At 34.4% G+C, this 25,668-nt stretch overlaps 1 protein-coding gene across 1 annotated transcript in view; it reads left to right on the top strand.

Moving 5' to 3' along the window:
• Positions 1 to 25,177, top strand: part of LOC114330346 (insulin-like growth factor 1 receptor) — a 50,809-nt gene extending 25,632 nt beyond the window's left edge. The window contains exon 2 of the mRNA XM_028279670.2: positions 24,715 to 25,177. Coding sequence (XP_028135471.2) covers positions 24,715 to 24,762 — 48 coding nt within the window. The 3' untranslated portion in view covers positions 24,763 to 25,177. The remainder of the gene's footprint in view (positions 1 to 24,714) is intronic.
• The last annotated feature ends 491 nt before the right edge of the window (positions 25,178 to 25,668 follow it).

The following is a 25,668-nucleotide window of genomic DNA, read 5'->3' as shown; positions in this document are numbered from 1 at the left end:
AACCAATGTTTTGTCAAAAGTAAGACCGAGAAATTTTATTTCTTTTACAAAGATAAGATTCTTACCATTCAACGTTAAAACTGGATTATCCTCTTTTCGCTTTTTTGAGAAAAGTAGGCATTTTGTTTTTTCGCTAGAGAAGTTGAGTCCTGTTTATCGGACCATTTCTGTAGATTATTTAATGTGCTTTGAAGGATTCTTTGGGTGGATTCTATAGTTGTTCCTCTTAGTAGGAGAACTAGGTCGTCGGCATACAGTCTTCCTTTACCTGGCTGTTGACATTGTTCCAAAATATCGTTGATTGCAACAAGAAATAAAGTTACACTCAACACCGAGCCCTGAGGGATTCCGTTTTCCTGGATTCGAGTTGATGAGAGTGTTCCATTTACTCTTACCTTAAATGTTCTGAGTTGAAGAAAATTTTGAATAAATTTTAGAAATTGTCCATTAATACCCCAGGAGTGAAACCTTTTTATTATACCATATCTCCATGTGCAATCGTAGGCTTTTGTTATATCGCAGAAAATAGCTAGGCAGTGTTGTTTGTTAATGAGTGCTTCGTGAACTTCGGATTCAAGATCAACTAGGTTATCGGTGGTTGATCAATTTTGACAAAAGCCATTCTGCTCCGGGATTAGCAGTTTTTTGTTTTCTAAGAACCATGAAAGGCGCCGGTTTATAACCTTTTCCAGTAGCTTACAAGTTGATGAGGTTAGGGATATTGGTCTATAGGATTGGGGATCTGTTTTAGGTTTTTGAGGTTTGGGGATTGGTATAATATATGATTCTGACCAAGATTTTGGAAAGTAGTGTTGTATCCACATTTGATTTAAAACATTAAGGAGGTATGATCTAGCGTTTGTACTTAGTTTTTGGAGAAACATTATTGGTATATCGTCCGATCCTGGAGAAGAGTTTTTCATGCCGAACAATGCATCGTCCAGTTCTTCTGGTGAAATTGGAGAGTTCATGTAGTCATCCGTGTTCTCTGTGACGATTAGCTCCATTTCATTTCTAAATTTGTATTGAAGAAAACTCGGAGAAAAGATCAGCAAACATTTCTGTGATTTCTTCAGTTGAGGTAATTAATTTGTCAACATGTTTTAAAAAACTAATTTGAGCGTTTTGCTGTTTTCCAGATAGTTGACGAATTTTTCCCCAAAATGTAGAAAGGGGGGTGGAGTTATTGATGGATGCCACAAAAGATTTCCAGTTTTGTTTTTTGGTTTGCTTAATCTTATACCGTGATTCAGCTCTTAGTTTTTTATATTTGATTTTCTGTAGTTGGACATCGTCTGAATTTGTTAAAAGCCCGCTTGTATTTTTTGATCGCTTCGTCACACTCATTAGTCCACCACGGTACTGGTGTGTGAGTTTTTAGAGTTTTGGTTTTTACCACTGCTTTGTACCCTGCTTCCAATAGTATCTCGGAAAACTGTACATAAGTTGAAGCTATATCTGAGGTATTAGGGTCAGGAAGGTATGACAGTTTTTGGTCTACTTCATCTGAGAAGAGTGTCCAATTGGCCTGGTTTAATTTCCATTTTGAGAGAGGGGTTGTTGATGCAGTTTGGAAAGGACGGGTTATAATAAGAGGAAAGTGATCACTACCGTACAAAAAGGGGTGGACTTCCCAATTTAAAGATGTTTGTAGGATAGGATCGCACATGCTCAGGTCGATAACTGAATGTTCTCCTGTTTGCATATTGAATCTTGTGGGTTCCCCTGTATTCAAGATGTTTAGGTTCTTACTGTCAAGTAATTGTTCTAGTGTTTTCCCTTTTGATGATCGAAATTTGGACCCCCAGTACGGACTGTGACTATTAAAATCTCCTAAGAGTATGCGGGGAGATGGGATCTGCTGAAGTAGTTCCTCAATTACGGCCGTTGAAAAATTTTCACTTGGTGGGATATAAATGTTGCATATTGAGATTTTTATATCACTATTAATAGTGACTGCAACAGCTTCTAAAGATGTATTTAAATGTATTGGTTCTGCTTCGTAAATTTGGTTGATATAGGTTGCTACTCCACTACTTGCTTTATCTCTATTAGTCCTGTTTTTGTAAAAGCATTTAAAACCTTTTAACCTAGCATGGTAAGAATCTTTAAAATGAGTTTCTTGGAGGCAAATAACTGACGGTTTCTGTTGAGCAATTAGCTTTTGTAACATTTCGCAACGGGTATGGTACCCGTTAAGGTTCCATTGTATTATAGATGTGAATGTTAAGTATTTAAGGATTCTTGTGAAGATGAGAGTTCGTTGTCCATTGGTGTCGGTTTATCGGGTTGATAAATTTGATGGTGTAATTTCTTTTTAATGTTTGTGATTTTTGTTTTTAACTTTTTTGAGCATTGAGGGTATATAGTGTCAAGATCATTAAGGAAACCTGGTACATTGTCTGTATATGTTTTAAGAAGATCCAGTATGTTCGCATTTTGTGGAGCTGCTTCGAAGAAATTTAAAGTCTGATTAAAGTTAAGTGTAAAATTGTTTTTATTGTCTTCAAACATTCGTTGTAATGGTTGCATTTCATCGTGAATGGATTTGTCCGGTTTTATTTTCTTAGCTTTGGGTTTTTGAAATGTGGGTTGTTTTTCGAGGTCTTCGTGCGGCGGTGTGGATTCTGACATTTGTCGTTTAACGGAAACCGTTGAAGTTTCTTGGGGTATCGTTTCAGATGTTTTCGTGGATTCAGTATTCTCTTCGTTTTGCTCTTTGGAATGTACACTGACATCTTGATTGACTGGAGTTGTGCTAATGTTTTGGTGAGATTCATCATTAGACCCTATAGTGTTGGTGGCTTCTGTGCATTGGGTGAGAATATCTGATAAAGGTGCCTCGTTATGTGGTAGAAGTGGGCATACTGCGGCCAAGTGACCTGATTGTTTACAAGAGAAACATTCGAGATTGTCGGTTGCTAGGAAAATTCTGTATGATGTATTGTCAAAATTTATGAGAAAAGAAGCTGGTAATGTTGCAATATTTTCCAATGGAGTAATATACGTTTGTCGGCGAAAACTAAGAATATGACTAAATTCTGGACGAGAGGCATTTATTTTAAGAAAGTTGATAGGACATAACAGATTTAGACCTAGCTTTATAATCTCAGCTTCTAAAATAGAATGTGGTATGCTAGGGCACACATTGGATAAAACAGTTCTCTGACTTGGAGTGATTAGTTTGCGGGCAGTGAGGATTTGATTGTTGATTTTAATTGAACCATAATTTTTTAAAAAGTTATCTACAAGTTCTTTTGAGGAGAAATAAATGCATACTCTATTTTGTGAAATTCGTGAAGCGAAAATGATATCTTTAGGATTTACAATACTGCCCAAGGCTATTAGATAGTCTTCGATTTTTACGTCGTCAATGGAAATAAATAAGACGGCTTGTTGTTTATCAGGGAATTTTGGAGATATTTGATTTTTTGTTGTAATTGATGCATATGATTGCGAATTTTGTTGGGTTGGGTGTGGTATGGAGAGACTCAGATGGGAATTAGGGACATAGTCCCCTTGTTTTTCGTTATCCATTATTTAAAATCCACATTTATAATATGTGTATTGGGCAAGTACGGTCCTGTCCCTTGAAGAACTTAATATCTCAACTTATCAAGGTTGAGAAATAATAGTTTCGACAATAATTGTTTAAATATATGTAAACAAACTTTGTTTACTTACAGCTTTTGTAGAATCAAACGTTGATATGGATGAACTTGATTAAATCACTGTTTTTATTCACTACATTAAGTTTTACTTTTGCGGTAAAAACGGAGGTCAGAATGAGAATCCAACATGACATTTAGTTTGAAAAATCATAGTTAAGGTTTAAGAATGACAAATGAGATTTGTGATTTCTTCATGAAAATTCATCCATCTATTGAACGAAGTCTTATTTTTAAGAGGCAAATTGCTAATGCCCCTGCTGAATATCAGTCTGAATTGAAGGCGTTTTTAAACACTGTCAATCAAGAAAAAATGACGTTTTTAAACCCGTGCCAAAACCTGAAGATAATATGTAATTATTCAATAAATATTATATGGTCGAAAATTCCATATAACCGCAACCCTTATAATTCCATATAAATTACCATTCCATATTCAGGGTTTCTGTATTGGCGGCATATGTATGGAACATCCGTGAATAAAGAGTTTCGAGTGGTTTCTACTGTACAAAACTGCATTTAATATTCGGTTCAAAATTATTATTCTAACACAGCGTTTGATATTACCCACCTATTGTTTTAATTAGTAAGTTTTGTTAACATTTTTTTATTTTAATTAGTTTGTTTAGTTGTGAATTATACAAAGTGATAAAAAATTTACACACTGTTATACAATCAAATGAGTTGTTATCAGGAACTTTAAAAACTAATCTGACAACTTCCGTAATTACACTTGGCATTTAAAATTTTTCATTGTCAACAATGTAGAGATAGTATCAGTTAATTTAAATATGTATAATCAATATGTTTAATTGCTTTTAGAATGCTAACAAAAATATGTTGTTGAAGTGTTTTTGCTTCTTCAGTATCGTATGAGCCGGTAAATGGTGCATGGCGAAATTTGCTACAGAATCGATATGGTAGGCTTACTATCGGTCTGCACACCTATTGGGAAGTCTCGTGTTAGGACATGGAAGTCGTATATTAACATGTACATTGGAACTTACTAGGAGGTCCTGATTGAAAAGAATAACTAAGAAGTATGCAGGACGTGCATCCATAGTTGGTACAAGTTATGATGTGGACTGTAATAATATTTCATCATGGAATTGTTCCGATTTTTGCAGAAGTCATATTGAATAATTGTCAAAATATGGTCTGCATTTCAAAAACTTCAATTGCCACTACTGAACACCTTGATTTACGTTACGTGCAGGATAATGCAAGGCCATATGCTGCGGCAACAATATCATATTGATTAAAGAACGACGATATTACGCTTCTGCCATGGAAATTTGCATACCACAAGCACAATTTTCAAACATTATTCTCATCAAGCATAGTATATGAAATCTACCATAAAAACGGGTCGATTTGCATCTGCATAATGTTCATACTCGCCAAAATATTTAAGAATATCTTAACGAAACGGCTCAACCTCTTACCTACCACAAAACGAAATTGAAAATTTAATTTTAATCTATTATAAACATTTTTGGTATATTTATTCATAAATTTAGATTTTATTTATTATAGTATATACAAGAATCAAAAACCACTAAACGCCGTAAAAATGAGTGGATAAACTAGTTGATTGAAAAGAATTTTTGATTTGAGATTGAAAATGTTAATTTTAAAAGTACTTTTGTATTTTATAGTAAAAAATATTCTTACTAAAAATGTAGCTTATAAAAAAAACAAAGAAAAAACGGTGTAAGTATTAACTCAAAGACAGATTAGGAGCAGAGTTGTAGCTAACAATAAAACACTGAAAACGTGTGTTTTCTATACTTCCACAAAATTTATTATAACTGTGTGACTACAGCTGTTTCGGCAGAGTGCCTTTCTCAAGTGATTTAGTTTACTATGGGTTTGTCTTTTTAAAGTCTTTAACTGAAGAGGTTGATGAGCTGTTTGTCTCGAGTTGGTCATTCAGAACTATATCTGTATTTTTTAATTTATTAATTTCCATAGATTCTAATAAAGATAGCTTAAAGCCTTTATTTTGAATATGCAGAATTTGAAACTCTTCATTCAAAGAATGATTATGATCTAGAAGGTGAAGTGCGTATGTAGAAGTGTCTGTTTTTATATTGTTGAAAGCCCTTTTGTGTTCTGCTATCCGTTTGTCAAAGGTTCTGCCAGTTTGACCTATGTAAGTTTTCGGACAGTCACCACAAGTTAGTTTGTAGACACCACTCTGTAGTTGTTTTCTCTTTCGGTTCTTATTGTTCTTAATATATTTGCTTAAGTTGTCGGTAGTTCTGAAAGCTGGTGTTATTCCTTTCTTTTTTATGTATCTGGCTATTTTTGTTGTTACCTTGCCAGTATATTATGTGATAGAGCAGAAGGTACTGGGTTCTTTCTGTGGTGGTGGATATACCACCACCAATTCCAGGGCTTTCTTATGGAGTTTTTGGTTTAAAATTTTATCAATTATTTGTTCGTTATAGCCATTGTTTACCGCTAGCCAAAACATCATTATTTATTGTTTAATGATGTTCTGTTCTATTTCGAAGTTATTTTTTGACATGGGAATTTCTGTCAGTCCTACCATAGAATGTATCATTAAATTAACTTTGATTAAATTTGACAAATAGAAGAACAATTGTTTTGTACACCCTGTATAAATAATTATGTTAATGTTTATATTACTGAATACAACATCATCAACATCATCATTTGGCTCTACAACTCTATGTGAGTCTTGGCCGCGTTTACTATTTCCCTCCATTGTTGTCGGTCCTGAGCAGCTATTTCCCATTGCTGTACTCCCATTTTGCGTAGATCGCTGGCTACTGCATCCTTCCATCTCTTTCTTGGGCGACCAACTGACCTTTTTCCATCGGGCCTTTCCCAGAATGTGGCGTTTAGAAGTCTTTCGTCACTTGATCTTAGTACGTGACCCGCCCATCGTATTCTGTTTGATTTAATGTAGCGTACTATGTTTTCATCTCCGTATATTGTCTGGAGTTCATCATTGTGTCTTCTTCTCCATTCTCCTGTTGTCTCTTCTCTGCAAGGCCCATAGATAGTCCGCAGTATCTTTCTTTCAAGTACCAGTAATTTTGTTGTTTCCCGCTGATTCAAAGTCCAGGTTTCGCTTCCATACGTTATTGTGGGACGAATTATTGTCTTATATACTCTTATTTTTGCTGGTCTTGAGAGTATTTTTGATTTAAGTAGGGTCCTTAACGAGTAATATGCCCTGTTTCCTGCAATAATCCTGGCTGCCACGTCCTTTTCATAGTTATTTTCAGATGTTATGATCGCTCCCAAGTACTTAAATTCTTTGAGGAGTTCAAAATTGTATTCATTAATTGTTACGTTTTGTTTAACCCTTGGTCTTGGGTTCTTCGTAATCACCATGTACTTGGTCTTGTCCTCGTTGACCTTAAGACCAACTTCCTTGGCTCCGTTCTCGAATAGGGTGAAAACTTCTTTTGCATCTCTGGTGGATTGTGCAATTGTGTCCACGTCATCTGCAAAGGCTAATAGTATTTTTGATCCTTGGGCGGCAAATCCGTTTGTCAGTTGTGGCTGAGCTTTCCTTACTGCATGTTCCAGTGCGAAGTTAAACAGCAGGGGGGCGAGAGGATCTCCTTGTCTAAGTCCGGTGTCAATGAGGAATTCCTCCGACGTGTTGCTGCCAACTCTGATTCGTGCGGAAGCGTTCTCCGTGCTCACCTTTGCTAATCGTCTCCCATTTCTACCATAGTCTCCCACAATGCTTCTCTGCTAACAGAATCGTAAGCTTGTTTGAAGTCCACGAAGATTTGGTGTACATCGCGGTTGAATTCCCAGTTTTTTCCAACACCTGGCGTAGGACGAAGATCTGGTCTACAGTCGACCTTCCCGGTCTGAATCCGCTTTGGTAGTCGCCTATTATTTCCTCTGCGTATGGAGTTAATCTTCTAAACAGTATTATGGATATAATCTTGTATGTTGTATTACTTAACGATATTCCTCTATAGTGGAATACAACCTCTACTCTTATTTAAAAAAATCATTGATTACGTCATCACGCCCAGATGGATGACGTCACTAGTATTATATATATGCCAAAAAGTCCTAATTCAAAAATAAAAATCGACCTGTCTGAGGATTTCTCTTGAAATGTGCCCACTCTCGAGATAATGAATTTATGCAAACTCAAACGTCCTCATTTATACTACAGTGTCGCGCCCGCTTGATTAGCAATTAAAAAAACAAAGGGGTTTTCGATGTTTTATTGCAAAAAACTCTTCAGGAAAGTAGGTACGAGAGCCACAAAGAGTACTTACAGAAGAAGACGTCCAGGCATCCAAGGAAAGAAGATTATGGTACCACATCGGAAGAAGACCAAAGGAGATGGTGCAGATCGGAACATCGAAGAAGCAATAAAATATATGAAATTTGATGAAGTGTAAATATTACTAGGCAATAAACGTTTGTATTTTTATTTTATTTTTTATTTTTTTATATGAATTTATGTGGCATCACTAGCCCCGACCCCCGAAAAATAATGTGAACAGCGCTATTCTTAAGCCGGCCACTCACGATACTGCGATGTCGTTCGACAAAATCGTCGATGATATCAATTCTGCAGTACTGCAGTATAGAAACCAGTTTCTTTCTGGTAAAATTGTAACGATTTTGTTGGATGCACGGTCACACACGATCAAAAATTTTGTCAATTAGCCGAATTCGACAAAATTGAACGACGTCGCAGTATCGTAAGTGGCCGGCTTTATTTCCGCCATTGATTGTCGTCGCCAACAAAAAATCGGTGTCCGATAAATGTGAATAGCTCCATATAAAATGCTCTGTAGTCCAGAGAAATAAGAGAAATAAGATTTTTCTCGTGACACATCCACCTCTAGGCTGAAACCAAATTTTTTGAGTACTATGTACATCTATATTAATAATATATATGTTTCCTGCAGCCGATTTTGATGATATACATAGTTATAAACAAATGAATATCAAAAAAGGGTAAATTTTAGCTTTTTTCGTCTATTACTAAAAAGTAAAGCATTCTAAACAAACTTGAGAACAAGAAACTCATAAATCATGTAAAAAGCTTCAATATGGCGTTCGCTGAATATGTCTATCCTTATTTGTTGCTTAGAAAATTGCAAAATAAGTCATACATTTTTGAGATTTTATAAATGTTCATAACTTATGTAAAAATTAAGTTAGAACCTTCTTATTACACGGAATGATGAGACTTCCTGTCCTTAAATTATATTTTAAATTTCAACGCAATTGGTCAAAATGTTTAAAAGTTATTTAATTTTTTTTTGTCCCAAATTCATTTTTTTTGCAACACTATAAGTCAGAAAATTATGAGATTACAGTGACACTTCGGACAGTTTATGAAAGAAGAACATTTATACTATTACCTTAATTAAAAAAAAATGACAAAAAGTAATTTTAAACAGTGTAAAATTATTTTGCAAAAACATGTCGATTTTTGCTTACTTTTAAACAATTAGAATAATTTTTTAACCGTTACGCGTAGAAAAATTATTTTTTCATATTTAGAAAGACTGAATTTTTATACACATTTAGAAGGAAAAACAGTTGTCCTAGGACAATAATTAGGGACGAAGTTAGCCCCCCCCCTTTTAATTCACATGTTCTTGCATAATAATTTTGCAATATTTAGAATTATTTTTTGTCATTTTTTTTTAATTAAATTAATAGTGTAAATCTTCTTCTCTCATAAATTATCCAAAGTATTACTGTAACTTCATCATTTTCTGACTTATAGTGTTGCAAAAAAAATTAATTTGGGATAAACAAATTAAATAAATTTTAACCTTTTTGACCAATTGCTGTAAAATTTAGGGTATGATTTAACCCTACTGTCCCGTTCGAGTCAACTACACAAATGTACTGTTCGGGTCAATATGACCCAACTATGCTTTACCCTCCTTAATCGAAATAAAATAAGCTAATGGTAATAAACAAAACTTTATTAACAGGAAATTATGGTTAATTAAACAAAAATTATGTTGTTAATGTAATTTAAACCTTATTAACAAAAATAAAAGGTATCTTTTTCTTCCAAAAAACCTAGTAACAAATATCTACAAAAATTTAATTCAGTTTACGACTGGGACAGTAATAAAAAGAATGGATTTTACAAATATGTTTATGATATATACAACATAATAATTAGTCTTGTTATCGTTTTTAGGGCAAGTTTACAGCGTGCTCGTTTAGCAGGCGGAGTTATAGTTTAGCGTCCATAGACGGTTCATTAGCATTTCCATCTTGTCTACTTGTTTCTGCTCGTGTCCTTTTTACCAGTTCGTAAGACTCTTTAGTTATTGGTATATTTTTTCTGGAAATGATGACTGGTTTCATTAGTTTTTTCCCAATTCCTCAAGAAAAATTCGCCGTTTTGTCAGTTTATTGGTATTCCAATGGATATTTATTGATGCCCATAACACGAACGCGTTGTAGGCAGAAATCTACAGAAGATTATAAAAAACAATCATTGGCCAGTGATTTATCTCTTCTCGCATGTATACGTGCCAACAAGCTAATCTAGAATATCAACTGCTGCCTTATTGGAATTGTAATCTAAAATAATTTGGGGCTTTTTCATTTGATGAAAGTGATGCATGATGCATCGATTTATGATTATGTACTCATAAGAACATTTTTATTATTCTTAGGAATATTGTCAACAACAGTGGTATCTTGCGTGAAACAAAAAAGACGAGCTATGAACTTATTTATTCGCGATTTTTGCTGAAAGCTCCGGTTTATTTTACTGATAGTCCCCGGAATTGTATCTACTTTGTTTTAGAATAAATTGCCCTAAATTTTACGATGTAAAAAAGTTATTACACGTAATATTGTGGCCTTCCAAGTCACTACTCAAGTCACACATCACACGCATTACTGTATAGATCTGCAATTTTAGAGCATAAGAAGTTTTACTGTTCATAATTACATAAAACCAAAACTTGTGTGCCATATTTCGCTGGTTTGCTTGGAATGTACCATTTGAAGGGAGAGCGGCCTCTAAAGGCAACTAGTTGCTTATCGACGGTAACATTTTCAACCTATGTTTCCTAAATTTCACGTATTGCAGCAAGTTTATCAAAACGTCTCCTATCCTGTCTAGTAGTTTTGTTATCAAAACGTATTACTTGCAAACTTTTTGTAAACATATCAAGCGACATTGTTGATTGAAATATACTACGACCCGTTTCTTCATTCCACAAACTTTTAGTGGATTCACCATGGGACTTATAAACTCGAGCTAAAACTAAAAGACCAAGGTATTCTTGGAAACCAACTTTATTCATGTCTTTCCAGTTGGTTCCAAAGCCATGCTGTCAGTCCATATTGGTCATATTTATAATTTGGTTTGCAACATCGTCCAGCTATACTACAGTTTATTTTACAAGTTCTAGGTTGCAGAAACCTGTTTTTATTTAGAGACGTATCCGGCTGACAGACACACAGGTACTGCCAATATAGAATACTGCCAACTAAACACACATACACAGGAAATTTTTAACGGTTTAAATATGCGGATCATATTGACCCGAACGTACCCTAGGTAACAATTTCATTTTTATCAAAAAAATCAGGAAGTAAATTGTTTATCTCATATGCAATAGAAAGACCTCATATTAGTGAATAAAGTCACGAAACACCAAATCGTTACTCTGCGTAATAATTTGTAAAATAAGAAATAAATTATTTTTTGGGTCAAATAGACCCGAACAGGACAGCAGGGTTAAGCACCAGAAGTCTCAGCATTCCGTTTAATAAGAAGGTTCTAAGTTAATTTTTACATAAGTTATGAATATATAAAATAAGAAATATTTATAAAAACTCAAAATTTATGATTTATTTTGCATTTTTCTAAGCAAAGAATAAGGATAGACATATTCAGCGAATGCCATATTGAAGTTTTTTTGTACGATTTATGAGTTTCTTACTCTCAAATTTGTTTAAAATGCTTAACTTGTTGGTAATAGACGAAAAAAGCGAAAATTTACAGTTTTTTTATCTTCATTTGTTTATAACTATGTATATCATCAAAATCGGCTGCAGGAAACATATAGGTTAGTATTATAGATGTCCATACTACTCAAAAAATTTGGTTTGGGCATGGAGGGGGTTGTGTCACCAACAGGATATTTTTTCCCTATTTCTCTGAACTAAAATTTAACCTACCTACTTTTCATGAGCTACAACTCTCCTTCTACTGAGTCTACAGACTTTATACGTAGGTACACAATTTTTAATACGCTACATTTTTGCTAAAAATATTTTTCGATAAAATATTTACTTTTTGAGTTATTTGCGTGATTTTTTTTTGTTGAAAAATGAACATTTTCACTAGAAAATAACTCGAAAAAGTATTATTGACTTAGTGAAAAACTTTCTAGAACAAAAGTTTCTTAGAATTAGTCAGTTTATCAATACCCGGACTTAACTTGAACGCACGTTTTTCACTCAAAATGTAGCTTTCACCTCTCAAGTAAAAGCAACGGCGTAAGTCCAAAAGTGAGGTGGTGAGCAAGAGAAACTTAAATCCAAATTTTCATGTAATTCGGTGGCGACACTGAAAATTACACGGTATCGCCGTATTTCACGTTCATTTAGTGGCCTACATAATATGTATATTGCGAGAAAAAAGTTTTGTCATCAACACTATGACATTAAAAAATATATAAATAATCGTATATTAGAGGTTCAAACGATCAATGGCAGGCGACCAGTATATTGTGGGAGTTTTTGCAATCGTTACGGACTATCGCCCACAATGTCAGTTTTTATTAAAACGTGGAAATTCATTTTGCATAATATTCTGTCGAGATAACGATGTATTCGTTTAGTTGTTATCATTTTGTATAACGATTACGTACTATATAAAAATTGGTTCTTCTTCTTAGGGTGCCAGTCCGTTCCGAACGTTGGCGATCATTCTGGCTATGATGACTTTGTTAGTTGCTATACGGAATAGTTGTGTTGAGGTCTTTCTATACCATGCTCTCAGGTTAGCAAGCCAGGATATTCTTCTTCGTCCTGGGGCCCTTTTTCCTTCAATTTTACCTTGTAAAATGCACTGGAGTAGCTCGTATCTGCCTTGATTTCTCATTATATGCCCCAAGTACTGCAGCTTACGGCCCTTCACGATGTTGACTAAATCTGCGGTTGTGTTCATCCTCCGTAGTACTTCTTCATTGGTGACTTTGTCTGTCCATGGTATCTTCAGGATACTTCTGTACAACCATAGCTCAAAAGCCTGAAGTTTCGATAGAGTTTCCGCCTTCAATGTCCACGTTTCTACTCCGTATAGAAGCACTGAGTACACGTAACATTTAAGGAGCCCTATTTTTGTTTTTAGAGTGATGTCATGGGTCTTGAACACAGAGCTCATAGTCAAGAATGCACTCTTTGCCTTTCCGATGCGACATTTAATCTCTTGAGTATTGTCCCACGACTCATTGATTATAGTTCCCAAATAGTTGTATTGTGAGACACGTTCAATTCTCATTTGGTTCACATACAGATTTACTCCAGTTATGTTTTGCTTGCTGATGATCATTAGCTTGGTTTTGCTGGTGTTTATATCTAGTCCATATGTTCTACTGGTTTCAGTTATTTTATTCATTAAGTTTTGCAGCCCTTCTATGGTATTGGAAAACACTATTGTATCATCTGCATATCGCAGGTTACTGAGCTTGACTCCATTTATTGAGATGCCTTCATCAATATCTTTTAGAGCCTCTTCAAAAATGTGCTCTGAGTACAGATTGAATATCAGCGGTGAAATTATGCATCCCTGTCTCACTCCGCTTAAGATTTTGACCTGATCTGTATATTCTCAATCTATTCGAAGCACTGCTGATTGATTCCAATACAGGTTAGCTATTATTTTCAGGCCTATTCCGTCAATCCCTGTCCTCTTCAGCACTTCCATCATTTGTTCATGTCGGACTCTATCGAAAGCCTTTTTGTAGTCAATCAGGCATGCAAAAACATCACAGCTGACATCTCTACATTTCTGAAACAACACCTGCACGCTAAATAACCTCCCTCGTACCAACGGCGTTCACAAATCCAAACTGATTGGGCGCAATTTGTTCTTCCCATTTTCGGTAAATTCTATTATGGATGACTTTTAAAAACAGCTTGAGAAGATGGCTCATTAGGCTTATGGTCCTACAGTCTTCACAAACTTTTGCTCCTGGTTTTTTGGGCAACGGTATAAACTCAGATTTGAGCCACTCTGCTGGTATTTTTCCTGCCTTGTATATGTCATTAAATATTTTAGCTATTATTTTTATTTGTGCTCCATCTAATAGCTTTAGCAGTTCTGCAGGTATTTCATCAAGTCCCGGTGCCTTTCCATCCTTTATTTGTCTGATGGCTGTGGTTACTTCTTCTGGTAGGATTTCGGGACCTGAATTATCTTCAATGGTGGGTTCTTTTCCTGTTCTAAGGTCGTGGAAAAGTTTCCCCAAGTATTCTTCCCAAAAATTGGTTAATGTTTCGAAATAAAAAAAAAATGTATACACCACAAATTACCAACCAGTTTTTACAAATATGAATACGGATCGGATCTATAAAATGTACTACGTACTACGGATCTATGTACTACGGATCTATAAAAAATAGACATGTTTTGAAAAAGCCTCAACTATGCCTGTGAATTTTTTTGAAATTGTAAAACTGATTGTATCCCGCCCCACCTAAAAAAAAAAATAAAACCTAAAAATCAATTTTGTGATGATGGGGGAAGGCGGAAGGGGGTGGTGGGCTCTGAGTTTTATTTTTTAAGCACATAGAACTTAAAATATGAAAAAAATTGAATTCTAGGAGTGAGGGAATGTAACTTTTAATTTATTTATCCCGTCCATAAGTGAAAAGTTTGATGCGCCACTGTCGATGCATGTCCCACTAAAAGTGACCGCACAGTGTTCATATGGTCTAAGATACGATATAAGGTCGATTTGCACCGATCTGTTTAATGGACAAAAATTATTGGATATGTAATTTAGCATGTTAACAATTACAAAAAACAAGGGTTGCCCGATCTAATTTTGTTCTAACTATAATTAATTAATCGCTGATACCTATGATTAATGTGATTCCTAATACATTTCCAGTGAAAATAATAACTCTGATAAATGTTGGCGATACAATTTTTTTTATAGGCGTGTCCGCGAAGATTGTAACTCCCGAAATATTTATAACGAAAAGATTTAGTTTATAATAGATGCCGACGAAAACAATTATTTCCCTTTCTGTTTCTGTTTCTGCCGACTAAAAAAAATATTTCTGAGAACTTTTAGTAGTCACAAACAGAAATAATGTTTTATGCTGATACTCCTCAAAAAATAAATTTTTTCGCTAATGCTTTATTATGGATTACTTATAATTTTCATAATCATATAATCGAAAATAATATTTTTCGCGGCGTTCATTGAAAGTTCTACTCTTAACGGCATTTTTCGGAGTTACACTTTTCGTAGGCGGCGGCGTAATAATTAAAAAATGACATTTTTTTATACATTAAAAAAAATTTCGAAAAAGGTCTTTTGTAATTTTTCTCTAAAGTTGATCGTTTTCTAGTTATAGACAATTTAAAACTTAAAAAAGAACGAAAGATGACGATTTTCAAAGCTCAAAAACATAGGTAAGTATAAAATATCATTTTTAAAATTACGAAGTACCTAAATTCAAGTTCAAACCTTATTCTATTAGTGCTTGATAAGTCTTTTGGACTTATTTCATTCTGGAATATTGTTTTTTAGTTGTTAATGCCCGTCTCCCCGTAAGAAATCTTTCTCATTAACAATTAAAAAAGTATGTTTTAGAATAAAACAAGGTTAAAATTCTTATCGAGACCTGATAGAAAAAGGTTTCAACTTGAATTTATGTAGTTGATGATTACAAAATAGTTATTTTCCTAACTAGTGCGGAAAGTGATACTTTCACGCACGAGACTGCCGTTGACCCGAACGACGCGATAGCGGAGTTCGGGTAAGCAGTCGAGTGCGGGGAAGACACTTTCCTCATGAGTTAGGAACAATATTTTTTCTAGGGCCGTACGTTTGGAAAAAAGCCACAAAAAATAAAGTTATATCAATTTTTATTTAGAAGTGAAAATACACAAATTAATTCTTTGACAAGGTTGTCAAAACCAAACTTTCAATATAATGGGTTACCACGACGACGATATTGGTTTCCATGACGACGATTCAAAACCATTGTAATTAGGTTTGTTCCAACTCGGTACAAATCCGTTCTTGAATCGTTACGCGCATGCGCAATAACGAAAATGTATGCGCAGTAACACATTTTTCGTTACTGCGCATATTCGTAGCCGTTCAAGAACGGTTTTGTATCGAGTTGGAACAAACCTATTGTCTACTGATCTGACTTTTAAATATTATGTCAAAATAATTTTATTTCATCGAATTATCAGTAGTAATTGCACAAGAGCTCTAAAATTATTGAATTTTTCCCGAGTGACACTTTGACAGTTTTAATTTCACGAGCCGAAGGCGAGTGAAATTATGTTAAAGTGTCAGAGGGCAAAAATTCTATATTAATTTTAGAGATCGAGTGCAATTTGTTGCGATTATTTCATGAATAAAACTGTTCAAAACCAAAATTTTATTGTAATTTATTTATGTAAGTACAAATTAGTACAATTAAACACACAGTTTTTATAAATATTTGACGGTTGAAAGTCATAACTTTTATAATTTTTAACATTAATTGTCATTAATGTCAATGTATTTTTTCATAGCAACGAAGGGCAGCTGACGTAATATACTTGACGACGGGAAATTATCAAAAATTATCAGTTTAATTTTTATTTCTGTAGCTTTCTATTGGTCAGAATCTCCTATGAATGAAATAATCGCTTAATTTCATTAAAACATGAACACAATAAGATAAATTTGAAATAAATTAGTAAATAATATCTAAATATTAGTTTATTGCATGTAATATAATATATTATGATGCTATATTACAATGTATTTTACTTTTCCGCACGCCGTGCGGGAAAGTGCGACTTTCGGAAATGCGTGCGTGAAAGTGGCTCTTTTAGCACGGCCGTAGAAAAATGATATTACTTACTTGTGTTGATATTGAGCCTTGAAAATTGTCATCTTTCGTTATTTTTTCAGTTTTAAATTGTTTATAACTCGAAAACGATCAACTTTAGAGAAAAATTACAAAAGACCTGTACAGTGGAACCTCGATTATCCGTAAGGGACCGGACCCAGGGTATGACGGATAATCGAAAAGACGGTTAACACAACATTAAAAAAATTCAAAATTCATAGTACAGCTCTCAAATTTTATTTGGATGTTTTGTTTGACAATATAAGAGAGATTTGTGTTCGTACAATCCAATCAATTTGTCAGCTGTAGTCTGTGTCAGCTTCTGAATCTGCTTCCTCCGCCTCTGTTGCCATTTCAACGATTTCATCATCTGTCAACAATGGATAGCTTTTTGCGTCCTCATCACAAATTAACCATTCTTTTATGTCATCTTTAGGCCACGAAAACAAAACAGTTAATTCATTCTTAAAATATGGTGATAGCAAAACTGTACATTTCAGAGAATTTCACTTGGCCTATCGACTTATCGCAATGCTCAAACAAAATGAATTTATGACTCATTTTTTACTTACTGTAGTCAATACTTATGTAGGAACCCTGACGGTTAACAGAGGTGACGGTTAATGGAGAGACGGATAATCGAGGTTCCACTGTACCTATCTACTCTATGTCATATTATGTATAAGTTTTTAGTTTGTGAAAACTGTCATTATAGACAGCAGTGCGTGAAGGATTTAAAGTGTGCTTGAAGTAACAATGTATTTTAAATGGGATTTACTTTTCGCACTGTGTTTGACACACTTTCATACAGTACGTAAATCGTTTAGCTGGACATAGGGAATATAGATTGAGAGAATTGTGGCAACTGCGTTAACCGGTGTTAGTTGAAGCTTCTGTTCGAGTACGAGTTTTTGGTGCAATAGAGCTGTTAGAACGAATAGAATGAGTGAATTTTGAAGCAAGGCTGTTCATAAATAAATCAAAAACAAAGTTTATGATTAATGAGTTAATAATTTTACTTTAATTTTTAAAATATTTTTTGATTAAAAACTAATTTTAAAACTAAACAGTTTTTCCATTTCCTTAAGCCAAAAATATATAACTACTACATTGTCATATTTTGACCTTTATTTGTGTCAGTCGAAATGAGTTGTTAATTTTGAGGATAATGTTAACAACCATATTGTCATCAAGAGAGCTCAGTTGCCACAATTATCTCAATATAATACAATGTATGGATTTATGTATCTAAATATATACAATGTATGATCCCTATATCCAGCTGAACGATTTACGTACTGTATAATCAAATATCCTTAACTTTCGCGTTGTAATGGTGATGGCATAATGAGCAATAAATTACAACAAAAATTTTGACAGTTTTGTGGTTTGAACGAAATTAGAATTTTTAAATGTCAAAGTTCTAAAAATTGTAGAATAAAAATGAATTCCAGTGACGAAGAGTTACAGTTTTTTTATTTTTTTATCGTAGATAAAATATTGTATGAAACTGTGCGTGAAGTACTTTTTGCGAACTTACGCGATGTATAGCACTCGCTCCGTTAACGCTCGTGCTCTGAACATCGCGTGCGTTCGCAAAAAGCATTTTTGTTTAGAATGATCTAAAAAATCTGAAATAATATCTGCCCGGGTCTGATTTTTTTTTAAATTCATAAAAAAAATGTCATTTTTTAATTATTAATTAATTATAGTTACAACAAGATTAGATCGGTGCAAATCGACCTTATATCGGATCCTCTACTAATACTATTTCTTTTAGGTTCTACTATTTAAGTCATAGGCTCCTATTATGCCTAAAATGATTAGCAAATTTCACCTATACCGGCTCCTAGTCTATAAAAAGTACTATAAGAATCAGTCAATAAAACTTTTGGAACAAACCATTATATTTTTTTGTTATTTTTGTGTTGCTCTCCGATATTTTGGAGCAAATATTTTATCCTTTGTAGACCTAATTTGATATAAATTGCTGATATTGCGTATGCTGAACAGCATTTTTTCCAGATAATCAAAAACAGAATAAACAAGCCCCCAGACAACTTTTTATACATTTCAAGTATTTTACTCGATTACCTGGGTTATACATATATAACTTCAGACGTAGGAACACTCCACCAACAAGTTTTTATACTTTCCGCCCACGAACTCCCTTTTTTGGACTTTTTTATCCACCACGTGGAAAGAAATATAAGTCCCTTATTTATATATGTCATTTTTAGAGAGAATTACAGCAATTAGAATCCAACAACAATTCGTTTAGCATAGTAATCAGATGCTATTGCAAATTTAATGCGAATTCCTGACAAATTACAACAAAAACTACCTATTGTGTTTTAAATTCTCATAAAATATATACAGGGTTGTCTCCAAAACCGGAACAGTGGAGACAAGCTCCGGAGGAAAAAGGTTTAAAACTTCTTCTTCTAAAGGTGCCTATCTTCTGGAGATGTTGGCGACCACACTGACCCATCTTATTCTATTTACAGCAGCTCGAAATAGATCAGTTGACGTTAGACCAGTCCACTTTCGATTGGCCAGCCAGTATATACTTCTACGTCCAGGGCCTCTCTTGCCCTCAATCTTGCCTTGTAGAATCAACTGTAGCAGTCGGTATTTATCATTACGCCTAATGTGACCGAAGTAAGCCAATTTTCTATTCTTTACGGTGTTAATTATTTCTTTGTCTTTTCTTAGCCTCTGGAGAATAGTTGTATTAGTTGTGTGGTGTATATATATGAGACCCTCAACATACGTCGGTAGCACCACATTTCAAACGCCTCTAACCGTTTTATGGCATCTTCTGTCAGACTCCAGCTTTCAACTCCGTAGAGGAGGACACATAAAGACGTAACATCTAAGAATTCTTATGCGTATATTGATACTTAAAGACAAGTTGCACAGAATCTTCCTAAGACTGTTAAAAGAGCTTCTGGCTTTTTCAATACGAGTTTTTATTTCGTAGCTAAACTTAGTCGGACAAAAACAGAGTATTTGGAATGTTCATTTAAAGATGCGAGTTACTGCAAATAAAAGGTATCTTCGGATGGTGAAATGATTGTGAAAAGCAATAGTTTTAAATACCTGGGATCGGTATTACAGAGTAATGGAGAAATATAATGCAGTAGAATTATGGCTGGATGGATGAAGTGGAAGGAAGCGAGCGGTGTGTTGTGTGACAGCCAGAAGACCGGCTTTGATGTACGGAACTGAATGCTGGGCAGTGAAAAACAAAGAGGAACAACGAATGCATGTGGCGGAAATGAGCATGTTTAAATAGATGAGTGGAGTGACGAAAAAGGATTAAATTAAAAATAAGTACATTAGGGGAAGCCTACGTGTGGCACCGATTGATGCCAAAATGAGAGAGCATAGGTTGAGATGGTTTGGTCATGTTCAACGTCGTGACGTTAATCACGAAATACGAAGAATTGCTGAAGTCCAGATTCCTGGAAGGAGTAGGAGAGAAAGACCAAAGAAAACCTGGAAGGAGACGATTAGGCAGGACATGTTGGTAAAGGGGATTAATATTGATATGACCCAAGATACAGTTATGTGGAGAAATGCAATTAGGGAAGCAGATCCCGCATAGGGATAATGCAAAGAGAATGATATATGCAGGGTCTCTCAATAATAATTAGAAATATTTTAACTGTAGATTCCTAAGTTCGAAATATTAAGATTTAACCCAATTCGTTTAAATAAAATGTAAATAAAAATAAGAACTAACAAAGAGCTCGAAGAACTATGGCCAGACGCCAACGTCATAACAGAAACAAAGTCCCAAAGACTCCAGTGGGCAGGATAGCTCAGAACCTTCTGACCAAAGAACTTCTGACCTTCTGACCAAAGAACAGTACGGCTGGAATGGGAAGAACTCCCAACTGGAAGAAGACCACGTGGGCTCCGGTGGTGAGATAATATAGCAGAAGACTTAAAAGCTCTGGGCGTGGAGAACTTATAGAGTTTGCTTAAGACAGAGAAGAGTGGATGCCTGTTGTAGAGTCGGCTAAAACTCACGAAGGGTTTTAACGCCACGGAGTAAGTAAGAGTACTTAAATAAAATGTGGCTCGTTACTGAGTTTTATTTAAACATTTAAAAACTATTTGTACCCAGTACTTTAAATGGGCGTCACATTGAACAATATTGTGTTATAAAAGGTTAAGTTAAAATATGTTTTTTGACGTTTTCGTGTTATTAAAATTGTTCTTTTATTTAGATTAGAGCACAATGGTTTTCTTTGTAGAACCAAAATTTGCTTTTAAATGTTGAATGCATCAAATCTATCCTCTACAAGAAATTTCAATAAATAAGATTATGTTTTTATTTTGTTAATAACGATTAAAATTTTATTTGCTTAATAAATTCAATCTTATTTTTATTTCGCACAAGCACACTTTTTAACTTTAACGATTATCGATAACGGTAGGTCTTTTAAAAGCCGGTGTTTTTATTGTGATAGGTTTCGGTTCCGATATTACCTTATCGCCAATACACCGGCCGCACAACCTCTCGCCTCGCCTGCCAATTTCGAACTCCCCTCTTAATCAATGAAAAAATAGTGGAGGGACAACTTAGATGGTTCGGGTACGTGTGTAGAATGTCGAACGAGAAGCTAACAAAACGAGTGTTCGAAACGAGAGTGCAGGGGGAAAACAAAAGAGGAAGACCAAGAGTTATGTGGGTAGATGAAATCAGGAAAGAAGTCGAGAAGAAGAGATTGACATTGGAAAGTGCAAGAAACCTAACGCAAGATCGGAAAGGATGAAGACTACAATGCCAAACTCAACTCCACCAGCCTTTCACCTAAAGGTAAAAAGGCTTAGGACTAAGTAAGTAATTAAATTCAATCTTATGATCCAAAAATACAGACAAAATTTTTAATACATTAATTAAAATAACAGTGCAGCTTCATTTTTAATTTCAAATATCAAGAAAAATAATAATTTTATCGTTACGAATAAAGAATATATTATTTACATAGAAAGTATTGGAGAATCGCAAAAATTGTGCTAAAATATCAATTCCGCCAGTGGCGCAGAATTTGAGAAGGGTCAACCATTCACTTTCTCCTGTCGTACGCCTCTGATAGTAACCAGAAACGTTTATTTAACATAAATTGTGTCTTACCTACACTTTCTGCCAAGTATGACAAGGATACATATCAATTAGCTTTAAAGTAGGCACTGGCTAAAAATAGCTTTTAAATAAAAAAAAACCTGTAACTTAGTACGGAGCCACATTTTATTCAAGTCATTTGGGTTAAATCTCAATATTTTGAGCCCAGGAATCTACAGTTAAAATATTTTCAATTACATATATTATTGAAACACCCACGCTTACGAACTCCCGTACTTTTTGGACTTTATTATCCACCACGTGGAAAGAAATATAAGTCAATTATTATACCTAATAATATGTAATTTTAAGAGAGAATATTAAGTCCAACAATAATTCGTTTTGCATAGTAATCAGATTCTATTGCAAATTTAGCACGAATTCCTGACAAATAGTTTTGTACATGGTTTTGTACAACAAAAACTATTGTTTTTTAAATTTTCATAAATTATATAGATTCTATTATTCTATTTTTTTTTTATTATTAATATTTAAATTTCAATTTAGCTTTATCAGGTAAATTGTTTTTATGTGATTTTATTATTCAGAAGTATTTTATTCAGAAGAATAAATCGATCTTTAAATACAGCACCTATCGACTTGCAACTTTTTGCATTGTGTTCAGGATGACGTTAGGAAAAAAGTCTACAAGAGAATAATGGTAGGGGAGCCCAAGCGGGGATTTTTGCAGTTACTCGAGCGCGTCAAATTATCATATGGGGAGAAACCTGGTACCGTGTAGATGTACCTCTACCATATATTGACTCTTAACACAGGGAAGTTCGTTAAGGCTGGCTCGAAAAAAAATATATCCTTAAAAATACTCTAAATTGTCAGATTAAGATAAGGTAAGTGGTAAGTTAAGTACATACAAGAGAGTGTATATTTCAAAAATCTGACGATTTGAGCAGGGTGTAAGGAAACGGGTAAGTCAAAAAATTTTACAAAAAAAGCGAATATTTCGCAAAATAACGTCAGATCGAAGAACTAAAAAATACTTCTTCAATATTTTTCAAAAATCTATCGAATAGTACCTACTAAACATAAACATGACCCTCCACGGAAAGGAGTGGGGAGTAAATTTACTATTTTAGTCTAGATATAGTCTACATGAAGTTACAAACGATAATGGATCAGGTTTGGTCGATTTTGGGACATGCTGCAACTTAGCCATCAAAAGCACATAGTTCGATAGAGAAAAGATCCACAAGGCAACATGGAGATCAAACGATGGAAGAACAAATAATCAAATAGATCACGTATTTATTGATGGGAGAAATTCTGGCAGCATAATAAGCGTAAGAACTATGAGAGGGCCAGATAGCGACACAGACCATTTTCTCGTAAAGGCCAAGTTCAGAACAAGAATTTCAACACAAACAATAGATAAATACACAAAGAACGAAAGATGGAATGTGGCGAATTTGAAAGAAGAAAATAATCAAAGACAGTACCAAGTAGAATTAAGAAATAGGTTTCAGGTTTTGGAAATAAATGAAAATGAAAGTGAAGATGTAGATCAGCGATGGGACTCCATAAAAACAACTACTACAGCAGCAGCAGAGAAATCTATCGGAAGAACGAAAAAAACAAAAAGGAAAAAATGGTTCGACGAGGAATGTGAAAGAACACTAAAAGAAACAAACAAAAGAATAATTGATTATCTGTCGAACCCATCAGAAGAAAAACGTATACGATTACATAGAGAGAGAGAGCCGCAGTTAGAAGAACACTTAGACAAAAAAAGAGACAATATCTGCAACAACAAATTGAAAAAGTAGAAGGAGAACACAGACCAAACAAAGTAAACAGTTCTACAGAGAGGTAAGACAACATAAGAGAGGCTCGTATATAAGGACACCCAACTTCGTAAGAGATAAAAATGGAGAAGTGCTGGCTGCCGAAAACAAAATAATAGAAAGATGGACTGAATATTTTGAAAAGCTCCTAAATATCCAAAATTTCACTGATGAAAACAATGAAAATGGTGGAAACAACGGAGAACATGAGTATCAAACGGCCGAATTAGAAATACCCCCACCAAGCGTGGAAGAAATTACGCATGCCATAAAAAAGCTTAAAAACGATAAATCCCCTGGTCTGGACAATATTGATGCCGAGCTAATTAAAACAGGTGTTCATGAACTCGTAAGTAAAATCCATCAATTAATAGAAAAGGCCTGGCAACAAGAAATAATGCCAAAAGAATGGTGTGGTAGTATTATTGTACCCATACACAAGAAAGGAAAAAAGGAATCATGCATGAATTCGAAGATCTAGAGAAAATGGGAGTGCGACAATGGGAATTAGCGGCACAGGACCGACAAACATGGAAGGTAATTGTAAACGCGGCAAAGACTCACGAAGAGTTGTAGCGCCATTGATGATGATGATCATCTGCCACGATTACGTATGGACCTGGTAAATCTGGTTGGGGTAGTGCTTCTGGTTCAGCAAGAGAAAACCGTTTGCTTTTCAAAGCTTCGTGCAGGGAGCAGTTACACTAAAAACTCCTCCGTCAGAAGTTCTGCCAATACAACCAACATCTACCTACATAAAGTAATTTATAATTAACATGTGCGACTCCCTTCAAAACAATGTTGTGTGTTCTTAAACTTCTCCATTGTAATATGCATGCCCCTCGATAGTTCAAGGGAAATGCTATTTTGATACAAATTTATCGACATATTTTTTTCAATAAATTCTTCTGTACTTGAAGGACACTGAAATAAAAATAAATATGTTTATTGTTACCACTACAAGAACAAGACATAGTATAGTTGTAACTAATAATTCCTAATTTTTCAGAATGGTACCCTGGAAACTAGGAAAGTGTACAGAATGAGGAAACATTAAATGCAGCAATACCACCTATACAAGAAAATAAAACAGATATGACAAATGGCCATCACAAAGTCAAGATGATCACTCTATTCTCAAGGAATCCGTTGAAATAATGAAAAAAGCCGAAAGACGATTTTGGTCATTTTGCAGAATACGTAGCGTTGCAACTAAAAACTTTCAAATCGGACTATTATGAAGAACTACTATTGAAAAGTGAGATTCGTAAACCAATAGGAAATATTTCCAATATGGACGAAACAAGCCACTGGCCCAATGTAATGCCCTACCCTTTTACTTCAACCTGCTCCACTCCAATGCCTTCACCAACTGTCGTCCATCAGACGAAGACATCAGACGAAGAGTATCAGACAGCTCAAATTTTTTATAATTCTTACAAGAAGTTTATAAATACATATAATTAACTATTTGGGTTTTTACTATTTTCATTATAAAAATGATATAACATATTATAAAATATTTATAATTGTATTATAAATAACAAGTTATTTAGAAATTGATTTTTCTTTAAATAATCCTTTAAATTATTATAAACGGCTGGGCAATTGGGCATACTTCGGCAACGATTCTTCCGATAGTACATGGTGGAATGCGGAAAAGGTACTGCAAACTGGTGTTTTACTAAATCTAAAAGCAGTTCAAACTGTACAGCGGACATTCAAATAATTTTTTTTATTAAGTGTGTATGTCACAAATAATTATATTAATTAACCACAATAATTTCCGATCTTGTTTTGTTTATCTCTGTATGTCGACAATTTCCTTTCGTGAAAATATGACAGGAATTTTTATTTTTATACATGTCTACATTCCTTTTGCTTTAAAACAGAATGGTTAAAGTTGATCCATCACGTAACCCATGTATAATTTATTTGAACTAAAACATATTCTGCGCTTTTG

This window comes from Diabrotica virgifera, chromosome 3 (genome assembly GCF_917563875.1).
Source record: "Diabrotica virgifera virgifera chromosome 3, PGI_DIABVI_V3a".
NCBI classification, from domain to species: Eukaryota; Metazoa; Arthropoda; class Insecta; order Coleoptera; family Chrysomelidae; genus Diabrotica; species Diabrotica virgifera.
The sequence above is the reverse complement of the archived record's forward strand: the minus strand, read 5'-3'. Positions and strand labels throughout refer to the sequence as shown.